The 24810-nt window shown below is 39.8% G+C and overlaps 1 protein-coding gene across 1 annotated transcript; it reads left to right on the top strand.

Annotated features, from left to right (window-relative positions):
- The first annotated feature begins 575 nt into the window (after positions 1 to 575).
- On the top strand, positions 576 to 15744 carry LOC148013379 (uncharacterized). Its single transcript, XM_087667883.1, has 7 exons — positions 576 to 622; positions 678 to 971; positions 9027 to 9195; positions 9324 to 9566; positions 9762 to 9941; positions 14553 to 14921; positions 15161 to 15744. The coding sequence occupies exons 1-7, from the start codon at positions 576 to 578 to the stop codon at positions 15590 to 15592; spliced, it is 1734 nt and encodes a 577-aa protein (XP_087524009.1). The 3' UTR covers positions 15593 to 15744.
- The last annotated feature ends 9066 nt before the right edge of the window (positions 15745 to 24810 follow it).

Below are 24810 nucleotides of genomic sequence, written 5' to 3'. Positions count from 1 at the left end.
GGCTCTTCGCGTAAGCTCTGCTGAAAGAGAACGGATTGGCCTTCCCGAGTCCCAATGCATTACGTTCTAGAAGCTTTTGCTCAGATAGGTGGACTCTGGACTCTGGAGTACTAGCTGGCCGGCAGAGCTTCGACGCCTCGGGCATGTTTTTAATGAGCGGGGAACGATGAGGATCTAAGTAGTGCTGAAAGGAGCGCCTGCTGGCCGCTTTTTGGCTTGCCGTTTGCAAGCGGTGACAAGCGGATAAATCATCGACGTTGAACGGGAGAGTCTTGCATTCACTTGGACTCCTGCTCGAACCTGGATGCCGGGTAGCTCTACGCATGTATAAATAAAGCTCTCATCGACATCAGGAATGGCAACGGGCGCATATCTTATCTACAATCTTTTGTATAATCAAGTTACATTTTCAGGTATCTCAGTAGGGCTGGGCAAGCAATATTCCTACTGAGACTCGAGCTGACCTCTCAGCAGGCTACCTACAGAAATCAACCATTAGCTAGCTCGTGCAGGAGGGCGATCAGTTAGTGTCTGCACGCCATTACGACGTTAAATTAACACTAAATTTCCGCGCGATGGCGCCGGCCGATGTCCACGAGCGCAGGAGGACTAATCATGTGCGGTTGATTAGAGTAGTGGTGTTTCTGTACTGGGCTGGCGCCGTAGTGTTGCAACAGGCCGAGAGGGACGGCGATCTGCGCAGCCCAGGACCGCGCGGCCTTGCTCGCTTTCAAGGCGGCCGTGACTGGGGACCCGTCCGGCTACCTGGACACGTGGAAGGCGCAGGCGTCCAAGGCCAACTGCTGCTCCGGGTGGAGGGGCGTCACGTGCGACGCCGCCACAGGCCGCGTGACAGGGTTGGACCTCTCCGATGGGGGCCTGCGGGGCACCCTCTCCCCTTCACTGGGCTCCTTGTCCGCGCTCCAGACCCTGAGCCTGGGCCGGAACAGCTTCCACGGCTCCATCCCGGAGTCCTTCGCACAAGAAACTCTAAACCACTTACTATATAGGAAAAAAAAGAGAATTTGCTAGTTAGATTTCCACATAACTAGAAAGAGTCTAATATAGGAAAAATCAAACTTTACTAGATTGCCAATCTAGAAAGATAGTTTCCAATATAGAAAGATTTTTCTAGTTAATTTACTATATAGAAATAATCTATATAGTAACTTCATAAATAGAAATAATCTATATAGTAACTTCATCGAAAAAGTTACCATATAAGAAATTATAACATATAACATCTATGTAGTAACTTTATCATACAACTTAGCATATAGGAGGCATATAATGATATAACAAAATCTCATAGAATGACATTTTTATATGTTTGATATAAATAATAATAGAAGAATACTTTATTTAAAAAGTGATTTTAATAAAGTAAAAGTGAATAATAGATTTTTTGCCAATGTCCACAATACAAAAGTGGCATACTATAATGTGAAATCCAAATTGTCCCTATTCTACTACATTAACATCATCTAGGCTTAAACTTCCAATGACTGTATCTTTGATTATAACTCGTTTTTGAACCACCAACCACTGTACTATAGCCTTTCTCATGGCATCCACATTATGCTCTGTACGATTTGTAGTGAAAGTGGGATCTCTCTTAATGATGTTAAAAGTGGATTTTAATGATGTATATAGCTCATTCACCGTAGCAATATCCAAGTATTTTAACAAGATCGTTTCTTCATCCACCTCACTCAACATACTCTGCAATTCCAAAAAAATCATTTTAGTAAAAATAATTTATATTTACATATTTAGCAATACACACGTATACTAAATAAACACAACACATATAACCTGAGAGGATTGGGATTTATCAAGTGTCTTAGCATGGCCCCTAGCTAGCCGCACATTGGAGTTTTCAATCCCCTATTAAGCATCATAAAAGGGTTAAATTACCAAAATAAAGACATCCATATTTATCTTAAGATACACTCAAAATACCTTGGATTTATTATGATTCTCTATATCCCTTGAAGCTTTTTTCTTCATTTCTTTCATGTTATCTTTCATCTTTTCACTCCACTATAAGATAAAAATAAATTGATTAAGTAAAGATAACTTTTAATCCAAACTATAGAGATAAAAAGAAAGAGAAATATCTTAGTACCTTTGGGATTCGCTTGCTTTTTCGATTTAGAACTATAACATTATTTGCCAACATAGTGTTCTACTCAATCTATAATTTTTTTAAAAATAATATTATTAAATTATAATATGATATATATTAATATTTAATTTTTACAAAGCATTAAAAATAACTAACCTGTGTAGCATGTACAAGAAGGTCGGTAAATGATTTATAATTCTTGAGCATGTCATCCTTAAAAGAAAATGAAACATGTTAGTAAAATTATCCAATTTTTTTATAAAAAATAATTATAAATATCATGCTCACCGTATCAAAATTCTCGTCATTTTTTGTGTGATTTGAATCATCTTGTGTATGTGAAGGTAGTTCTGGACGATAAACATCCTCTATCTCCATCTTGTTTGAAAGAAAACTCAGTATTCAAATAAAAAACATAAATATTCCAAAAAGTAATGATCAATGAGGTGCATATCATAGTTTTATTGACAAACCTCTATTGTGCCACATGCATTACGATCCAAACCCTCATTTTCTTCATTGTTAAAAGCTTGGGATTGCTGCAATGTTTTTTTTTTATATAACAAAAAAGTGCAATTTATGTCAGTACATTTATGTAAACCAAATCATAATTTAAAAAAACATCACTCTAAAATAAAAATAATTTTTTTGAAATAAACCTGTTGAACTTCTTGATCACCTATAGTATCCTCTCCAACTATAGAAGTAGTTGATTTCTGTAAAAGACATTGAATTGTAAGGAGCATAAAAAGTAAAGTAAGTTCTAATACATGTAAAAGAGTGTACCATAGAGGAGCTCTCTGATAAGTGTCTCATCTTTTTTTTCTTGAATTTTCTATTTGTTTGCATATTTCGAAGGAAATATAGGTAGATGTCTTCTTTTCTCCAAATATAAGTTGCCCCTGGAAACTCAAGTGGCTTAATCTCATGATGTTTAGACTCAATGTAATCTTTTATCTCTTGTTGCAAGTCAAGCTTATGTCGCAGATCTTTATACTTTTCTTCCACATATTTCACCCAACATCTTACAGTAGCTTGATTTGCACAATAAATTTGGTTTTGTGTACTACGACAATATGCTATGAGATATTTTCTTCCATATTTCTTATTAAGATTGCGATTGTTTGATGGTGGAGGCAAAAATATCTGCTCATATGTTGGTGTATCTACAGCCATGACTTCATTAGACGCCATCGTAAAATATAACCTGAAAAAAAAACATACAAGTCAAATAAACATAATATTTAAGATAGTAATCTATGGATATGAATAACAATTTAACCAAACATGCAGTGATACGTGAAGTGGATAGAGAAAAAAAAGAATGCAAATTAGCATGGTTGGAGAAAGATCACAATCAAAATAACTTATGGAAAGTTTCTATAGAGGATAACTGCACGAGGGACTGGAATTGTTGTATCACAATAATACATGGATGGTTGATAAGGAAAAGGAGGAGAGCAATATTACCCTCTGGAGAATTATGTGATTTTCCAGTGTCATGGATATCCTAAATTTATGCAAAAAAGACATGTCTATATAGACTATATACATGCTTATAAATGTAAGTATTTTTTATAACATTTATTTTATTAGATCAATCCAAGTTTCATATATCTCTAAAACTAATATTTACCATTTTGTTATGCCAACACAATATCATTCTTCTCTAGCCAAGGAGGAATACATCCAACTTCACCTACTTGAAGCAGTCTTGTCCTGGGTGAGAGATCTTTTATTTCATAAGCAATAAGCTTATTAGTGAAAGGGAGAAGCATACACTTGTGCAATAATGAGCTTACAGGCCTTACACAATCCCAGTCAAATGGAAGACGTTCTCTCTGTAACAGACTCATTCCTGTAGTTGGTTCGATAAGTAAGCACTCTTTATTATGATACATTGTTTATAATACTCTGCCCCAAAGAAAAGCATGATCTCACTATTCCATTGAACTGAAAAAAATGATGTAATACGAGCCTTCCAATGACCCATGCTTTCAACAGTAGTGTTAGGCTCATCAACTTTAACTACTACATCATCCCCAAGCTTATAAACATCCCCATTGAACAATAACTTTTTATACATTGTCACATGTTGGGATTGTAGAGAATTCTCTTCAAGAGACCAATAGTGCTCCACATACTTTTGTTCCTCCTGAATAAGTGGTCTAATTATTCCTCTCTTTTGTCGTATCGCTATACCTTTTTGTTTTATCATTCTCCAACATGCAATATCTTGATTTATTATTTCAAGCTCCCTCCATAGCTCCTTCGCCCTCTTGACTGACGAAACCTCCAAGATTCCTTGTTCATGTGTTGCATGGCATGATGTGCCGTCACGACTTCTTATCTCAAAAAAAGAAGGAACTGATAAACACATATGAACACTTTTTAATGTCCTCTCATGTGGCAAAAGGCTATCCTTGTCTTGCTGTAATATTGAGAAAAACTCTGTAAATAGTATTCTTCTATAATAATGAATGTACGACATCTCCATGTCTTTTTTATTGGTCTTGATACCAACATATGTTAGTACCTTACGTTCAAATTCATAACACCAATAGATATCATGCATTCCATGCCTGTAAACATCATCAAGTATTTCTCCAAACCCTGTAAATAAAATATGTTAGTTTACATTATTAGAGGCTATGAGAAATTGATATATTAAATTAATAAAGGTTCATACCTGCAACATGCTCAAGAGGAGAAGAATTTTCCCCCATAGACTCTTCCTTTCTTACTCTCCATGAAAGAAGCAAGGAACGCATCATTTCTATGCTTTCCTTTGACCAGCCTTTGTCGCGACTGTAATTATAAAACCCATGGGATATATCTACTAGAAGAATCCCCAAGTCATAGATTTCTCTATGTAAGTCAGAAATTCTTAGTAAAATATACGGTAAACACCACTGGATGAACTTTTGATTCTCCTCTGCCTTAAAAATATCATGGTATTTGCTTGGAGTGGATGGCCAACGACCATTTCGAATGGATTGTGGAGCGAGGGAAAATACTTTTTCAACACAAGCATCTATTTCTCTCTTTGTCTCATTGGATGCAGCTTGCATAAGAGCACTTATATATTTTTTGAATACATTCAATGCAAAAATATGCATTGAATCATAGACTAAATCCAATGATAAATTGAAACCATATAGATCATGCAATCTCCACATTATAGACTCTCCAGATAATCCTGCTTCCTTGAGTATACATTCTCGTTCAATCTGCGTGAATGCTTTTTTGGATTGTAAAAGTGCTTCTTTCATTCCTTCTATGGTACGTTTTTCTGGAGGATACCGAGCTTGATATCTATTTCCATCATAAATATAGCGACCTTGAAGTGATGAGTTATTACTATCCAAGGTAGCCTGAGCTTTATCCCTTCGACAAAAGGATTGTCCTCCATCTTTAAACATTCCAAGTTTGCATTGGGCTGGATGATCATCTGTGACCATCATTAACATTGCATGTATCTTGCAAAATTGTGTTTGTTGAGCGGAATTATCAAAGATACATTCAATTGGATAATTATAAAAAACATTTACTCCCTCAATGAATAACTCCTCAAGCTCTTTTATTAATGGTCTCAAAAGGATCCCGAATGCAAAGCTTGAATTGCGAATCAACTTTTTGCTACTTAGTGGCAAAAATAATACAGGAAGAATCCCAACCCTAGACCTTTTGCCACCGTTTAAAATCATAATTTCTACTGCTCCACAATCCTTTTGAGTTGTTCGAGAAGCTTGGAATCCATCCCAATGTAGAAGTAGAGAGAAGTTTCGAGGTTCTCCCTACATAAAAAATTAATTTAGTACAAATACACATAGAGCAATAACTAGTATGATTCTATGTGTTCACAACTAGATTTGGTATACATATTTTGAAAAGATAACTAGTGAAATATGTACCTTGCATAATTGTTGATGGTGTTTATTCAAAGTACGACACTTATTGCATATAAATATATACTCCTTGGTAGATTCGCTCCATCCATGCTGAAGTGTTTCTGATTTTCTTGGAAAGGTGGAAAACATAGTATTACACCTTGAGTTTTGGCAGATGATAGGTAGCTCGTACTCTGCATTTGGATTCCAAAAATCTTGGACCTCACGACATTTTGATCCATCCCAAAATTCAAAGGATGAGTTTGGATGCATAGAAACAGCTTGTCCAAGCCATCTCTCTTTGTGGCGCCACATTTGTAAAAATCCATGGCAAAAGCTTTTACTTTTTACTAAAAGTTGTAGTTGATTCTTAATAGGTAAATAGTCAAATGAAAGCATATCCTTTCGTAGCTTTTGACACCTTGGACACTTGGAAGAACAAATTAAGCAATCACGTTTCAAGATGCTTTGTCTTCTATTTCTTGGACAAGAACACTTTTCAACATTTCCCACATATAGATCTTCTCTACTAGGCTCAAAAAGCTCTATCTCATGAGGATTATCACGTGTACCTCCACAAATCTTATAGCGTTGAGATTGAATCATTCCAAGTCCATTGTACATTGTAATCAATTGCTCCCAACATGCAGGAATCCTTACTCCATCTAAGGTCCCATCCCATGTCTCAGGCAATTGAACTAAGAGCTTACTCAAGCTTGGTTTCAAAGGCTCATTATCTCGTTTTCCAACTCTTTGGCCACCCATATCACCAAACAAAAGTTGAAGCATTTCATCTTGAGCTATAATAGATACTCTATGTTTATCCCAAAGAGCTTGTAACTCAATTACTTTCTCAAGTATCTGGATGCAAAGTAAAGACTCTGTACCATCCACATTTGCACTACTTGGATCAACGTCTTCATGTATATGGGTATGTTCATCATGTTCTTCCAAGTGCTCAACATTGTTAGCATTATCCTCACAATGTTGATCTGGGTCACTATATGCATGATCTCCATGATCATGAACATCACTTATTATATCATCATTGCTCTGTGGCGTTAATCCTATCTTGAGTCCCAAGTCTCGATATTTCAACCTCAATTGTTGATGAATAGCAAAGGTAGAAGGAACAACATATCTTCCACCATGACAATATAAAATGCAATTGCACCAAACCTGTCTCCTCTCTGTGGGCCCATCTATAGTTTCAGTTAATTGTTCCTCATCTTCGGCCATAGTCAAGTTTGGATTTTGTAAACCGACTCTCCTATGCATATTACCAAGTAAATCTTGGCGGCTATGATGGTAGAAAGTACTTCGACTAACCATCTGCCATCCTTGATTAGTTTTTGAACACTTGTAGAGGCATGAGCATCTTCTCATATCACTTGAGGAACTTGCCATCTGTGCCACAAGAATACAATTCAATTAAAACTTTATATAATCTCTTAACAATTTTAGTTTTCAAGCTTACTCTAATCCACATTTACAAACCCACACAGCACCCATGTGGAACACTCTTGAATCTTAGAAGGAACATGGTTGTAGGCTGAAAGGGTGGTTGTAAGCATGGTTAGACATCTCCTCAAACAAGCAAAGGGGATATTAAAAAACCCTACTTGGATAGGAAGATCGTGTCCCTAGGGCCAAAAAGACCCATCACAACAGTTATCCTTTCCCAAGCACAAGAATGTCTAATGAACAAGCATATTTCAGTAAATAAAAGTATTGTAAGGTGTTTCATATGCGAAGTAGAAAACGACTTAGGCACTAGTAGGGAAGCACATAAAAAACACTCTAATCCACATTTACAAACCCACATAGCACCCATGTGGAACACTCTTGAATCTTAGAAGGAACATGGTTGTAGGCTGAAAGGGTGGTTGTAAGCATGGTTAGACATCTCCTCAAACAAGCAAAGGGGATATTAAAAAACCCTACTTGGATAGGAAGATCGTGTCCCTAAGGCCAAAAAGACCCATCACAACAGTTATCCTTTCCCAAGCACAATAATGTCTAATGAGCAAGCATATTTCAGTAAATAACAGTATTGTAAGGTGTTTCATATGCGAAGTAGAAAACGACTTAGGCACTAGTAGGGAAGCACATAAAAAACACTCTAATCCACATTTACAAACCCACATAGCACCCATGTGGAACACTCTTGAATCTTAGAAGGAACATGGTTGTAGGCTAAAAGGGTGGTCCTAGTAGAGATGTATGTCATTAAAATACTAGACTAAATCCCCAAGCAAGTGATCACACCTAGGTGACAATGCATGGTGTAAGAGTGTGCTATTATGAATATGGATGTGTCCTACTATGTACATGAGTTGAATGTAGAAATGTAAGAGTCCAAAAGGCACTTAACTTGGCATACATGGCGATTTGAATGGCTATGCACACAAAGTAAATGAGCTAGAAAAACCTTCTTAGGTCATGTGAGACTAGGCTTCTTATGCACATTGTTTTCATTTCTTGAAGTGAGAATGAGTCTAATTATGAAGGAATTGGACTTCATGATAAAAAGCCAATTTTGTAACATTTTTTCAATTTTCTTAATGTACTTCTCTCTCAAAACAAAATAACTATAATGCATGATTCCCCCTCTTTCTCCTAAGAGAGCCATATCACAAACCAAACTTGGTAGAACCTTGGACAAAAGCCAATGAGAGATCTACCAACCATACTTCTAGAGGAAGATCGTGTCCCTAAGGCCAAAAAGCCCATCACAACAGTTATCCTCTCTCAAGCATGGTTCCACATCTCCTAAAATAAGTGATACTTGGAATCTTAGTTCACTATTTCTACAATTTCAACTTTCTAGCTTACTATAATAAAGCTAAGCTTTGCAAAAGCTAGTGTAAAAGCCAATGAGAAATTACAAAATCATACAAAAGCTAGTGTAAAGGCTTGTACTTGATTGGTACCTTTGCTTATATAAAGGCCAACTACTGCAAGAGAAGTTGTGAAGCCCAAGCTGGATGTAAATTGCTCCAACACAGCGCCTCAATACAGCTCGATGTCCAGCTCACGACCACAGCGCCTCAGTACAGCTCGATGTCCCGCTTCAACCCTGCGGCCATGTTAGCTTCCAGCTGTAGCTCACAGTGCAGTACAGTAGCTCACAGGGCACAATATGCAGCTCACAGGGCACATGAGCAGCTCACAGCAGTGCACAGCTCACAGGGCACATGAGCATTTCGCAGCAGCGTGCGCACGGGCCCATCACAGCAGCTCGATCAGTATAGCAGCGCGTGCACAGCGCATTGCAATAGCTCACCGTACACGTTAATTAGTAGTGCGCGCACAATGCCCTGCAACAGCTAGCTCACTGCATAGCAGCGCACGCACAACGCCTTGCAACGTCAGCGCTGATCACTGCAGATCTGGCGCAATGCACTAGTTCAGTTGATCTGAGCGACGACATTGGAGCTCCTCGTGCAGCAAAGTACCAGCCAACTAGTGTATCAAAGGAAACTGATCGAGACTGCTTCTCCAGCACAGGTTATATGATGATCCGATGTGCAGACAAAAAGCACAAAGTATTATCGAGATTGCATCTTTGCAAATGCAGATCAGGACGCAGTCAAAGAGCGCCAGCGGACATATGATGATCCGATGTCCCGCTTGCCCTGCAACAGCGCGCCCTAGCTCACTGGCGCATATATAGCTGCAGCGCGCGCAGTATATTACAATGCCGGCCTGCAACCAGCTAGCTCAGTACTGCAATATAGCAGCGCGCGCATATTAACGCCCTGCAACAACGGCGCTCACTGCACATCCCAGCTCTTTGTACTGCGCCCTGCCGTTGCTCACGTCCTGCCGTCGAAGCGCCTGGTGTTCGATTTGAGGCAGAAGAAGGCGTTGCAGAAGGCGTTCGATTCTGGCTTACAGGTAGCTGCAGATTAGGCACTCAGGTAGTACTGATATGGCGACGAGTGTGCAAGAATATAATAGTACAAAAGGAGAAGGATAAAACGATGTTGAAGGAAAGAATGGAGACTATATGAAAGAGAGGGAAGTATCCGTTGGCGGGAATTAAGGGGTAGGTAGAGTTATTTCCCTTCTACCAACCCTTGACTAAAGTTTTTCTTCCCTTCTACCATTGAGTAGATGTAATGTTCCTTTTTATCAACCCTTGACTTCTACCATTGAGTAGATGCTATGTTTTCTCAAGTAGCAAATAGAAGATACTCATGAGATTTATCAAGTTTTTTTCATTGTAGGAAACATATGTGGTGACAACATATTAAAAGGAAAAACCTTGTGTGTCATTTCAATTAAAGGCTAGGTCACCAAAAGTATTAAGTACACATGAATTAGGTATAGATTACACTAAGTAAGTAGTGCACACACACACACACACCCCTCACCAAGAGCACTTTATAGCTATAATCTCTATCCTTTAGAAAGTAAAGAAGCCTAGGACATCATCCTAACACTATTGAACATGAAAGTCCCATATTGAGACATTTTATCCCTTATTAAGGAACTAGGTGTAGCACAATAGATCCATGTTCTCATAAGATCTACAAAGGCATATGCACATCCCTTAAGTTAGCATCATATTAATTCCATCTATCCTTGCAGTTTAGTAAAGGTGCATTTTAGGATAGGTTAGCATCTTGTCTAGATCGATGATGGTAACCTGGCACCATTAATTAGTGCTCCGAAATCCCTCCAATATTTAGCGCTCCAAAATCCCTCCAATATGTAAAGAGTCATGCAATATATGATCAAAGTCTCCAACTTTGGCTTTCATTGGCTTGGTTAGTAAGCTAACTAAATTTCGAGTTGGCAGCTTAATAAACACTTATTGTGCTTTTGCAAGCAAGCTAAGTTCAACGCACATATCTACCAATACAATGCCACAACTACTATATCATGTGTATTTCTTAGCCCTTCTATGCCACTTCTATGCATCCACATGCCTTGAAGATGCAACCAAAAGTGACTAAATAAGCCCCAGCTTGTGTACCTTGGTATGTATCTTTTTTCCCTTCTTTGATACAAGCTTTCATAATGCAAGTATGGGTGACCAAATTTGTAGACACTCACCTTTGAGATGTTGCCAAAACATCTCAAAGCTTCGGCATCATGTCCATGCTTTGCCTATCTCTAGTGATCAAGGCACTTCAAGAGACTTTGTTTGGTACTGGGAACTTGTCAAACACTTCTTTTCCTTTTGCGAGTGCAACACACTTTGAATACACATAGAGCTAGGCAACACCAACACAGATGTCCTTTTTAAGAAACCTTATCTTGATGACATCTATATGCATCATGCTGCCTCAATGGAGGTCTTACAAAGCTTCTTTGGCTTCATAGCTAATTAGGTAGAAAACATGCAAAACCCTACTAGCCATTACTAAAACCTCTTCTGCCACGCTGTCTTTCATGTGCTATATACCCTTATTCTTCTAATCCCCACTAAAATCTATTATTGCATGCTATCCTTTTTCCTATAAGATTTGCTCATGTGAAGGGTTCCTAATCTATAAGAGAGCTAATTCATATTCAAAGAACCACATAAAAGCTTGAAGAAGAATTCAAATAAAATAAAAGTATGTTCTACACAATGCATACTAGATGTTCTATACAAATGTACTTGTGTGTCCAGACTTGCACTTCAATTTCTCCAGACACGATATATACATGTGGACTAATGTATTGCATCTTACTCTCACACATGTACAAATTTCCCCAAAGACCTTGTACCCTAGTTCTTATCCTAAGGTACTTGAAAGTGCGTGTACAAATGCATCTACAATGTGTGAAAGTATTTGCACTCTTGTCCAAGAATCGTGCAATTTTGGCCTTATATATTACCTAAGTGCATAAGGTAATCATCTGCTTCAATATGTCTAAGTAATCGAGTGGATAAGGTGTTCTTTAGTAAAATGCTATGAGCCATAATGACATGGGATGGCCATTTTCTAGCTTGCCATCCTAGACCTAGCTTATCCTCAAACCAACCCACATCCCAGTCCCATCCACTTATAAGAGCCCTCTTTGATGGTGACAAAGGAGGGCAATTCTAGTCCACATCCCCATTCCCATTCCCATTCCCATTCCCAAAACCATTCACATCACTATGCTATGAGCACTAAGTAGTAGAGTGTGATGGTGGTATAGTGTCTAAGTATTATATAATCATGTGCTAATGCTACCTAGAGTGATTCATGAGTGCCTAATGTGGCCTAAATTGCTGAGTGAGGTTATTGTCATAAAAAAATGAAGTTCTCAATGTGGTCAGAGGGTGCCTCGTGATCAAGGGTAAGAGAGTGGAGATGGTAAAGTGAGTTGAAATAAAGTGTTGCATGATTGTGCAACTACGTGACTATGTGATTGAGTATGTGCACGTGGAAGAGTGTGCTTGAATTTTTGCCTAATTAAACATGTGGCCAAAGTGCTCCAAGTAGTTAGGACGATGTGCTTCAAGTGATCGCGTTCTCCAATGTGGCTAAACAATCATGTGGCCTATCTAGATAGTAGCTGAGTGGACTAAGGTGCTTAAGTGGTTAGGTGAAAAAGGCAATGTGTGCTCCGCATGATGAAGAGGGAAAAGACAGTGTGGTTCAAGGGTACTAACCAATGTGGTGAATGCTCATGCATAGCCATGGTTGATGCAAATATATACCCATACAATATTGATAGCTTGTAGATATGTTGCAAGATGAGACTCATGTAGGTACTTATGATATAGGGGAGATGCCATGTATACCTCAATCTATAGCCAAGTGAGAAAAATGCTACTCGATACAATGGGAACAACACTCCACTCGTCAATAAGGTAGTTACTTGTGCACAAGTGAGAGATCAACTTCTTGAACTAATCTTGCTAATTCTCAGTCCCTTAAGATAATCTATGAAGTATGTGGTGTAATATTTTAGTGGTTCACTACACCAATACTTCAACCATTACTTTGCTGCTATGATCATAGACCATGTGTAAGAATCAACTCGATGGTATCAGAGCGATGATTGCAATGGAAAATTGAGCCAAATTAATTACAAAAGCATATTATAACTAGCAAACAGTGTAAATGAGGAAGACTCAATCGCACTCAAAATGCTTAGTTCTAACATAAGCCTCAACTTAGCTCTAATATTTTATTTTTAATAGTATAATTACAATTAATTAATGAAACATTTAATGAATATGAATAACATAAAAGAAAATAGAGACAACCATGAACTCTAAATAGATGAGTACAATCGCTTTATAGCTAAAGCATATAAATAGCTTTATGTGATAACAATCTCCATAATAGTAATAATTTCACATTGCACTCCACTAGTGATCAATATTACAATCATTACATCTCTATACTTGTCTAGTTATTTGCTCACCAAAAGTAAAACAAATTAATTGCCTACTATCGTCTGTTTAGCACAATATGATCATCATCACACATAAAAAGTTAGAATTGTACTAAAATAGGCCAAAATTAATGAGAATCCACAAAATGACTAAATACAACTTATTTTTATAGAAGTAACACATGATATATAAGCCTATCTTACTCTCTATATTCTTTACCTTAAATTAGAATTAGACTCAATATATACTAGGCTTATACTATATTAAAGTTTAGTGTTAGGGCTAGGCTCGTAGTAAGGTAGAGCTTAAGCTTAGGCTTAGGTTTAGATTGGATTAGTGATATAGGCAAGGTAAATGCATAGGCTCCTCATACAAACAAACTGATAGAGGCTATAGAGTGGCTAGACATAGGTTATATGTCTAACATAAATACACAAGGGGTAGGCATAGGGTACACATATGGCAAGTTAGGAAAATACTAGGCATACTATATTAAGCCAATCCTATGTGTATACATAGTCTAAGCATATTCTAGGAAGAGTTTAGACATAGGGTAAGCATATGCTAGGAGCCAACGCCTAACACAACCCTATCCTATTCTATGGTTACCTTGTGCCTAAAAAATACCAGATATAAGTTGTATTCTTATGCATAGCATATAATGTTCCTACTTTATATTATCGAGCCAATGCCTAACCTAGCATGTGCTTATCCTATGCCTAATGTATAAGCTAGGCTATATATAAGCTATGGATAGGCTAGACTAAGCATAGGCTACACAAACTAGTGAGTATAGCTATAAGTGTGGAATTGAAAGCTTAGCTCATAAGTGAGTAATATACAAATGTAAATTTCAAATAAACTAATATTTATTTACTAGTTTTACCTAGCAAAATCGTAGGTCTACGTTAACTTGAAAGACTATCCATAATTTCCTAGTTAGATGATAGTACTTGCTAGTTATGACTAGTGAAAACAAAAATTTCCTAGTTATGTTGATATTGTTACTAGATATACAATAACTTACTAGATAATGTTACTAGATAAGGCTTCAACTTTCTAGATACTATCTAGAAAAAGGGATTTACTAGTTAGAAGAGATTCTTGATGACAAAATTATCTAGTTATAACTAGAAAATTCTACATTCTTCCTAGTTTGGTTGCTATTCTTCCTAGTTATAGTGTAAACTTTCTATATAGTAAGTGGTCTAGAGTTTGTTGTGTAATTCGGCCGACTGGCGGCCTTGCAAGAGCTGGCGTCTCCCGTAACAAGCTGTCCGGCCCTCTGCCTCGCTCGATAGACCAGATGGCCAACCTGCAGCGCATCAACATCATCGATAACGCTGTCGATGGCCCCATACCTGCCTCGTTCGGCCAGCTCTCCAGCCTCTACTTCGCCTACCTTTCCCACAACCGCCTCTCGGGCGTGGTGCCCGACGCCTTCACTGCCAATCTCACCAGGCTTTTGGATCTGTACCTGGACAACAACCTCATCACCGGTCTGCCCAAGGACCTCATCACCGGCCGGCCGTCGAGAGAGGCGACTGGGGGTCGCTCGCCGAGAAAGGGCAGGGTGGCCAGGCCGAACACGCGGTCGGCGCTCGGCCCGATGGGGTTGCCGTCGAGAGAGGCGACTGGGAGTGCGGGGAGGCGCGCGATCCACTGAGGAAAAGGGCCCGAGAGGCCGCAGCCGCTGAGGTGGAGCTCGCCGAGAAAGGGCAGGGTGGCCAGGCCGGACACGCGGTCGGCGCTCGGCCCGATGGGGTTGCCGGCCACCTCAGCGGCTGCGGCCTCTCGGGCCCTTTTCCTCAGTGGATCGCGCGCCTTTCCGCGCTCCCGGGTGTCTCCGACGACATCACACCCTTGATCGACCTCTCCAATAACGCGCTCTCGGGGCCTATCCCGCCGGAGCTCGGCCACGTCGCCTACCTGGAAAGTCTCGGCCTGGACCACAATCAGCTCTCCGGCGCCATTCCCGCTTCTCTGGGCAACCTTACCTCGCTGCGATTCATATCTCTGGACCACAACCAGCTGACCGGGAGCATCCCGTCCACCTTCATGCAGCTCCAAGGGCCCCTCAACTTCAATGTGTCCTACAACCATCTGTGGGGAGAGATCCCGCAGCAGGCGCCCTTCACCAACTTCGACGCCTCTTCATACCAGCCCAACGCCGGCCTGTGCGGCTCTCCGCTGCCTCCCTGTCCCGCGGCCAGCCACCATCGTCGCCTTCTCATCACCGTATGATACGGTCTAGTCCGCCTGAATAGCCAGCGAGCGAGCGCTTAATGATTACTCACCATTCCCTTGCTCCCGTTGCAACTTGCATTATCTTTTACAGCTCGACAATAAAGGCCCACATGAATCTCTCTTGCCAACACGCCTCGGAAGCGGATAAATAATTGGCCAGTTGTGGGCATTCATAATAGCATACCCATATCCTCATCGTTGAGGCTTGAACTATATAAGCTCTCCTCCCATGTCATGTTGTTGTAGTTGCTCCTCAACATTGTATCCATGAACTTAGAAAATGATGTAAGTTTGCTTTTCATTATTCTTGTTAAAGAGGAAAATCTTTTACCTAATCAAAGGAGAGAACAAATGTTTACACATTTCACAAATGGAGATTAATTTATGAAAACTAATGGTAACACATATCTTCACTTGAGGGTATTGGTAAGACAAACAATTGGTGCCAAACATCAACAAAAGGCTATTGTCATTTGATATCCCCACCCCTTCTCCCAAAGAACCGAATCATATGACCTTAGTAGTAATTCTAATGCTCGATATCATTATGATCGCTATATTGAGAGCATTTACATAGTCATGTTAGTGAGATTCCTCAATGATATGATCTCATTAATAGTATTAACAATATGGATCACCCTGGCTACTCTACATGATTACATTGATAACACATGTACATAATCATGTCACTGAAATCTCTGCTTTTGAGAAGCAATCCAACTACAAGAACAAAGGAGTCCAAGTAAATGTATATAAAATAAAAAACATAAGCACCATTATTAGGCATAAGACACAAGGCCATAGATAGCATTAGAAAGTGTTTGTGCTACTATAGGTTAGATTGGAGGAGCATTGAAAATACTAAAATATGATACATATGAGATGGAGATGAGTATTGCCCATATTGATGCTACATTCTACCATTGTTCATGTATTGTCTTTAGCAAAACAAGGTTGCATATGTCTCTCTATAGCTAAGAAATAGATTTAGCACCTCTCTCTCTCTCTCTCTCTCTCTCTCTCTCTCTCTCTCTCTCTCTAACTTGAATGCTCCTATCATACACCTTAACTTAAGCTCACCATTAAACAATGCTATGCTATGGCTTCTCTCTCTTTCTAGAGCTAAGAAATTCATAAAATCAATGCACTACATGAGTCTCTCTTTAACTAAGAAATAGCTATAGCACACCTCTGTGTGTGTGTGTGTGTGTGTGTGTACATATGTGTGGGTGGGTTTGGTGTCTATGTATGTATGTATGTAGCAACTTGCATGCTCTTGATCGTATGCCTTGCCTTAAACCCCAACATAAAACAATGCTAGATTGTGGTTGCTCTCTCTTTGTCTCTCCTATAGCTAAGAAATAGCATATAGTTAATGTACTACACAAGTCTCTCTATAGCTAGGAAATAACTATGGCATACTTTGCTCTCTCTCTCTCTCTCTCTTTCTCTCTCTCTCTCTCTCTCTCTCTCTCTCTCTCTCTCTCTCTCTCTCTCCTTCTCCTCCTCCTCCTTCTTCTTCTTCTATATTTGAATTGTGAAAAAAAATGTCGGGTGCGTTTATTAACGCGTCTATTTCCACGTCTACAAAATCGCGTCTAAAAGCGCGCTTATGATCAGAGTTACATGCACACTTAGATGCGCCTATAGACGCGCGTATAAACGCACTACGTAAATATATAATCATATTTATAAAAAAGTGGATATATTCATATTGTGCGTCTATACACGCGTGTATCTACGCGTCTAAAACCGTGTTTACTCTGAAAGTTTTTGGTGAGAATAGACGCACATTTATCCTGCAATTTAGATGCGCTGATAGATGCGCAAAACAGAGGTATGAAAAAAAAAACCAGAGAGCATGTGGCTTTTTTTTTCCATGCTCTCTGGTTTTTTTCCCCCCATCAACATCAAATTGTATGCTTAGGGAAAACAAAGAAAGATTATTTCGAAGATTGGATTCTGAAAACAAAACAATGTATGTAGCACACGAAATTTCATATATATAGATGAAACGTTTTTACATTATGAGTTCTAGTGCTTGTGACGTCATGGTCGCAAGCACTAGCTGAAAGTAATACATATCAAAAATGAAAATTACAAGCCAAGGGGAGGTATGTATGCATGGGGCTCCTCTATATCTCCTCAGAAGAGGCATAATCATCGCTACCACCACCGCTGCCTGTGCCGCTGCCATTGCCGCCATCGCTACTGCTAGTCCCCCCTTCGCTATCCTCAACTGCATCAGGGTTCGCCTACACAAAGGATTTAGGTATATAAATACCATTACAAACAATAAATTAGAGTTATCTATACTTTTCATGTAAAAAATAAAACATACCTCTTTTGGTGGTGGAATCCTCATGGTGCGATTATATTGCTCCTCCGTGATGAGTCCCTCCTCATAGAAATGCTGCCAAGTGGATGCCCGGTTATGACCTCGATGGTAGCCTACCTCTCTAGGAGTAGGCATCCTACCAACGATATGATACTACAAAACAATTTGAACATACAACGTATTAAAACACACTACATAATGAAGTGAAACAAATTACAAAATTTAATTTTTAAAAAAAATCAAATAATACTTACAAACTCAGCCTCCCATGACTCCCTGCCACCCGATCCATAATGGGATGATCCCATGGTTGCCATCTGGATACGTCGCGCCTCTGCATACTGGCGACTTGTCATTTTCTCCGCTGCTCTCTTCTTGGCCTCTTTCCACTCCTTGCGATGGCAATTGGGTGGTTGGCCATATCTATTGCGCCCCTGCTCTTGTCTGCGCAATGACTCCTTGGCGCGTGTCATAAGGTGAGACCTCTTGTTATGAAGCGCGTCTCTCACCTTTGACCGTCCCCAATCATCTGAGAATCGTGAATTCTCGGGATTAGGGTACCTTTTATATACTGCCCGCAGCACCTCTTGCCACAAACCATTTTTTTGGTGCTTGAAGGGAATCATGCAATCTTTGTATGTAGCATGCACGACACTCCTCAAGTAGGCTATCACTTCCCTCCCCTCAAAGTCATGCAAGATACCACCAACATCAGTGATAGAGTAGTACATTTGTGGAGGCTCACCTCTCTCATTTTCCGGTGAGGGTGATCAAGAGCCACCACCTAGGCAACCCCCACAAAGCCCTCGACCTCCTCGTCCTCCCGCACCACTCTCCCTCCTTCCTCGACGTGCACTACCCTCTACCTCACTTGATACATGTGCTTCTACAGATGTACGTGCTTCGGCCGATCCATGTACCTCAGCTGATCCCTGTGTAGGCAAAGATGTGATAGGTGTCCTTGACATCACACTGAAAACCTCATCTGCAATGGGAGGGCGACCAAGATAATTGGTCATCTCCCCCATGAATTGCTCCTTGTTGAATGGGGTGCTGGAGGATCCAGGATTCCACATCTACACAAGAAAAATCATATTACCATGTGTAGATAAAACATATTACATACAGCGTCTATACTTGCGTCTCTGTGGGCCGTCAGCGCGTGTATCATCGTGTGTACACTACAGAGCACACGCGCTCTAAGACGCGCCCTCAGAGAAACATTTTTCGCCGACGACCGCCATTGATGATTTACAAAATGCAATACATAATGGAATCACAAATCCTAAATACACAGACAGAGCAGAGAGAGGAAGAGAGAAACACAGAGAGACTCACCTTGGGTGTTTGGTGTGGCGGGTGGTGGCGCTTCTTCCTTCTCCTTCTTCCTCTCCCTGGTAAGTTACCCTCCCTTGATGCTTGCTTGCTTGCTTGCTGCTTCTTCTTGTTCTCCTCTCTCTTGTTCTCTCTTTCTTCCTCTCCTTGGCTTTCCTTTTTCCCTTCTTGTGTATTTGAAATGAAAGAAGAGGTGAGTCATGAGGAGGTGAGGCATGAAGAGACTGCATGTCGGCTAAACTCAAGCTTCAGAACTGCAAAAAACACAGGAAAGGAAAGGCGTAGTTTGAAAAGAAATGATTTAAGTATGATTTGAATTTTGACGTGTGCATCTATTTTTGCGTGTATATGCGTGTCTATTGTTCAGGTAGACGCGAGCATAGACGCGAACATAGATGCGGAAATAGACGCGGAATGAGAGAGGAAGAGGGGGAGAGAAGAAAACATAATAGGGAAATGAGAGAGAGAGAGAGAGGGAGGGAGAAGAAATGAGAGAAGGAGAGGAAGAGAGCCAAAGGAAATGAGAGAGGAAGAGGAGAGAGAAAAAAGAGAGAATGAGAGGAGAGAGAAAAAGAGATAAGATGTTAAACATAATAGGCAAATAGAGCAAGAGAGGGTATGGCCCCTGCACGACATCCACATCTGTGCACGACATCAACCGCGATTGGCCCCTGCAGCATGAGGCCTCCTCTGTGCCCTAGTGCAAAACACAAACCAGATTGCCATCAAGACGATTGTTGCATGCACGCAATTGCTTCCTTGCGGAAGTACTTTCATGAGTGGTTTCAAGTTATATCTAGCAGAACAAGCTCCTTACAAAGGTCAATCCAAATCGAAAGCTCTTCCTCAAGGCCTTTCAATTGAGTCTCTCATCGTCGACTACCTCAAGAAAGTATCACAATTTATCTTGCATTACCTGAGGGACAGGTATGGTGGGCAATTGATGATGAAGGATATTTAATGGTGTCTTTCCGCACCAGCAATATGGGCAGAAGCTGCCAAGAAAAAGATGAGGAAATGTGCTTAGGAAGCTGGTATGGTCAAGGAAAAGTCAAGCAGAACATGCTCAGAGGATGCTAGCCCTCATCTATTAAGAGTAGTTCTGGAGCCAGAGGCTGCATCTTTGCATTGTCTCCAAAATGCTAGATTCCTATCCATTAGAGAAGGAGAAAAGTTTGTTGTGGTTGATGTGGGCGGAGCCACTATTGATTTGCTGGTGGGTGAGGATTTGCAAAAATCTGAGGCTGATGCTGCAGCGTTAGATGCGACCTTATTGTGGCTTCAAAACTAATGAATGATCTGCATTTTAATAATTATCCTTGGACCTAATGCCAGTCCGGTTGTCCAGATTTCTTTAGTATATTTAGGGTAAAGGAGCCAATAAAGTGATACTTAACATTAATAAGGCAATAGCTCACTTGTGAAATGGTCTTGGTCCAAGTTGCTTATATTGTTAGCCCATGCCAGTACCCAAAAAGTGTCACCTGATTGATAGCTGTCTTTTTACAGACTCCTCTACCCTGTAGTGTTCTGACTTTGCATTGTAAGCCTTGTGTATTCCAACCTCCCATGCCAATGAGAGAGGGAGAGGAGAGAGAAAAATGAATAAGAGAGAGGAGAGAGAAAAAGAAATAAGAGAGAGGAGAGAGAAAAAGGAATGAGAGAGGGCAAGGAAGGGAGAGGAATGAGAGAGAGAGGAGAGAGAAAAAAAGAGAGAGGGAAGGAGAGGAATGAGAGGGAGAGGAGAGAGAAAAGGAAATGAGAGAGGGAGAGGAGAGAGAAAAAGAAATGAGAGAGAGAGGAGAGAGAAAAAGGAATGAGAGAGGGCAAGGGAGGGAGAGGAATGAGAGAGAGAGGAGAGAGAAAAAGAGAGAGGGAGGGAGAGGAATGAGAGGGAGAGGAGAGAGAAAAGGAAATGAGAGAGAGAGGAGAGAGAAAAAGAGAGAGCGATGAGATAATTTGCTTATTGATTCAATGTGTATTCCTAATTCTATGATTTTTATCATGCGCACACGTGCGTACTCAAGAATCAATAGTCAAATTTAAAGCTAAATTGAATTTTTCATAATAACAAGGAAGTATCTTTTATCATCTTCAAGTACGTAGAGAAATTACGAGATACATATTGCAATGCTTGCTACTAATTGTAAGGTTTATGTCGCTTGCCGCTAATTACTTATATCAGGGTTGTAAATTGGAGGAACTGCCATTCATTAGAGAGCAATGAAAAAGTAATTATTAACTCTATTTTTTTAATTCAATGATTCAATATGTATTCTTAATTCTATGGTTTTTATCATGCGCACATGTGCATGCTCAAGAATCAATTTCAAGTGGTTAAATAATTATTAACTTTGGTTTTTTAATTATGTGAATTGCTAATTTTAGGTGGTTAAATAATTGTGCGTCTGCTGGCGCATCTATATTAGCGTCTATTTGCGCGGATATATAGACGCAAAATTCGCGTCTATTTACACGCACGTTTACAGGCACTTATAGACGATGTGATAGACGCGCCCGACTTTGCGCGTCTATGCCTCGTTTCTGTTGTAGTGACACACACACAAAGAAGTTCATTTATATTATAGTAAGTTTGAAATTTTATTTATACTATAGTAAGTTTAAGAGTTTTCTATTTAAGTTAAATCTCCCCTTTCATTTTTTTCCACTGCTCTTCACTCTACTCTCCACTTTTCTATCCTACATCATCACAACCATGGCACGTTCCAAGCTTCCTATCAAGAAGACACATGTAAGAGTAAGAGATCAATACTCTTCTGAATCCAGTGAATATACTGTGAATGATAATGGTCCCCTAGTGGTGGCCAACGATGGTGGCCCTACTATAGCTAATAATGGTGGCGCTATTATGGCCAACAATGGTGACTCTAGTGTGGTCAATAATAATGGTCCATCTATCGAGAATAATGGTCCACCATTATCTAGAAATGGTGGTCCATGTGCTCCATTTGCTCCAACTCCCACTATTGCTCCAATTGGTAATACACATCCTTCAACACACAAAAAGCGAAGATGGAGACCAAGTACAACTGCTCTACATGAGATAAGGAAATTCCAAAAGATTGCCAACTTAATTATTCCTAAGGCACCATTCTCTAGGTTGGCGTAAGAAATACTACAAGATTTGCTATCAGGGCGTCACCACAAGTTCTTTTCAAGGAACCACACAAGGAATGTGGGGAATGGTCAAGCCAAGCCTCGCTTGCTCTCCAAGAGGTAGCTCTGCTGAAAGCTACTTGATTGATCTCATGAGTAATAATCAACTTCTAGCCATTCATACCCAATGTATCACTATTAAGCCCATATATTTGATTCTCTTTCATAGCATTCACAACAACAAGGATGCGTTTAATCATGTCTGGTTGTAGATTTAATCACGTCTAGTTGTAGATTCTCTTTCATAGCATTCACAACAACAAGGATACATTTAATCACGTCTGATTCTATATTTAGCTCACGTCTGGTTGTAGATTTTATGGAGCTTAGTTTCTAGTTATCCTTCCAGTAGACCTTCAAGTATTTAATAGTAGTGGCCTTCAAAATGGAGCTAAATTTTTCCTAGTTCTAGTTGTACTTGATGCAATGTACTATCTTTCGTATATTTTATGGTTTTCTAATGCTATATCCGATACCTGATACTCTATTTTGCCCATGATTTGCATTGTATGATTTTTTTAATTTTTAATTTTGCAAGTAGTTTCATTGAGGACAAATGTAATGCCCAATCATGCACACATTGGTGAATAGATATACTTGGACTGATGCATTATATATTTACTGTATTTTATGGTTTGGCAATACTATATCCGATATATGATATTTCACTTTGCCCATGATTTTTATTTTGTGAATTTTTAAGTTTCCAATGTCGCACTTAGTTTGATCAAGAATACATTTAATATGCAATTACGCATACTCGGTGAATTTGTTGTCTTCTCAGTAAAGTATAATCTAGTTAATACATTTTCCAAAAAAGTTTCAATCATCAATTTTATAAATCAAAATCTGGTGAAACTTCACACATATGCCAGGCATCATCAGGGCCCTACATGCAAGCCTTCGGCCAGGTGTCTTAGAGGCTTTTGATAGGGCTATTTTTTTTTGGGTGGTTGATGTGTCCTAGAAGAGTTCACAAGTAAGATTTCAAGTCAATTTGATCACGTTATAATTTTCTACAATCTAGATACATTAATTCAGGTTTATGGTTTTTTAAAAAGTTTGGCTATAAGTTGAAAATTTTGCCTCATTTTACCCATTTGAGCTTTGTGTTTCAAGTTCTTACTCCTAGAAGACATGGCACATACCAAGCAAGCAGCCTAGAGATTCTCCTCAAGAACTCCCTCATAGAGGCAACCTAGCCCTGCTTCACCACCACTACCACCATGTCACCATCGCAAGCATCGATGGAAGGCAGGCAAAGTGGCCCTCTGAGAGATCCGCCATCATCAGAAGACCACACACCTCTTGATACTAAAGGCTATATTCCAAAAGGTGGTGTGGGAGACAACGTAGAACATACTAATTAGAAACAACAGGAGGCACTTTCTCGATAGTTCAAGTGTGGATCGACTTCATCAGTGGACTGCCCAAGCCCTCCCTAAACTACAAGAAGTTGTTGAGGCCTTGCTCATTAACTTGTTCGGAGACTCGGTCTATGTAGCAATGCATGCAAGGAGGGTCACCATCATTGACAGGGATCTATGGATAGTGAGATTCTTTTTGCAACGGAGGGATAGTCCTGAGTAGAGTAGCAATAATAGGGGTCTACTAGTGAAATATCTATGGAATCTAGCTTCTAAAGGGATTTTGTAAAAGCCTGCTTGTATTGGATCCTCTCTAAATGGTTAGGGTTGATGTGAAGTTGAAAGGAAGATGGTGATGGTGATGGAAGGTATATGTGATAAATGTCAAGGTGGAGTCAAACATAACAAATGTAGAGGGATCAAGGGGCAGAGGTGGAGGTGGAGGTATGCACAACCACCAAGGGGAAATGATGCTAGAAACCCCTTATTATTATTAATAGAAAACAAAAAATTCATATCCTAAATATGTCCTTACCATGTGGTGTCTAAGTATATGTGGGTTGTTGTTTTACCCCATCTCACCTACATTCCTATACCATTGAAATCCCCCACCCATACATCTTCTTGATGACCATATTACTGTCCAAAACCATCCATATCTCTCTCCACCTTCCTCCCCAACTCACCTCTCCCTCCATCTCCAATTGCATTTCCCCTTCCTGACTACCCCACCATGTCCACTATCAATAATCGTAATAAACTTAAAGAGCCCTGCATAATAACTATGCTCTCCCTCACTATTTGGCCCTCGTCATATTAGATGTTGCCAAATTACAGCATATAAGAACCAGTATATAAATATAAGCAAAATATTGATACATTTATAAGGAGAACCTGTTCCATCCATGAATCTAAGTGCCACTATAGTTTGCATCATGCAAGCAAAGGAGGGTGAGTGGCATACCCTTGTTTGAACCCATTGTGCATATATGGAATAG

The sequence above is a fragment of the Lygodium microphyllum genome, chromosome 26 (genome assembly GCF_053477565.2).
Source record: "Lygodium microphyllum isolate KBCC chromosome 26, Lygodium_microphyllum_v1.1.10, whole genome shotgun sequence".
NCBI lineage: Eukaryota > Viridiplantae > Streptophyta > Polypodiopsida > Schizaeales > Lygodiaceae > Lygodium > Lygodium microphyllum.
Note: the sequence above shows the minus strand (reverse complement) of the source record. Positions and strands in the feature narration are given on the sequence as shown.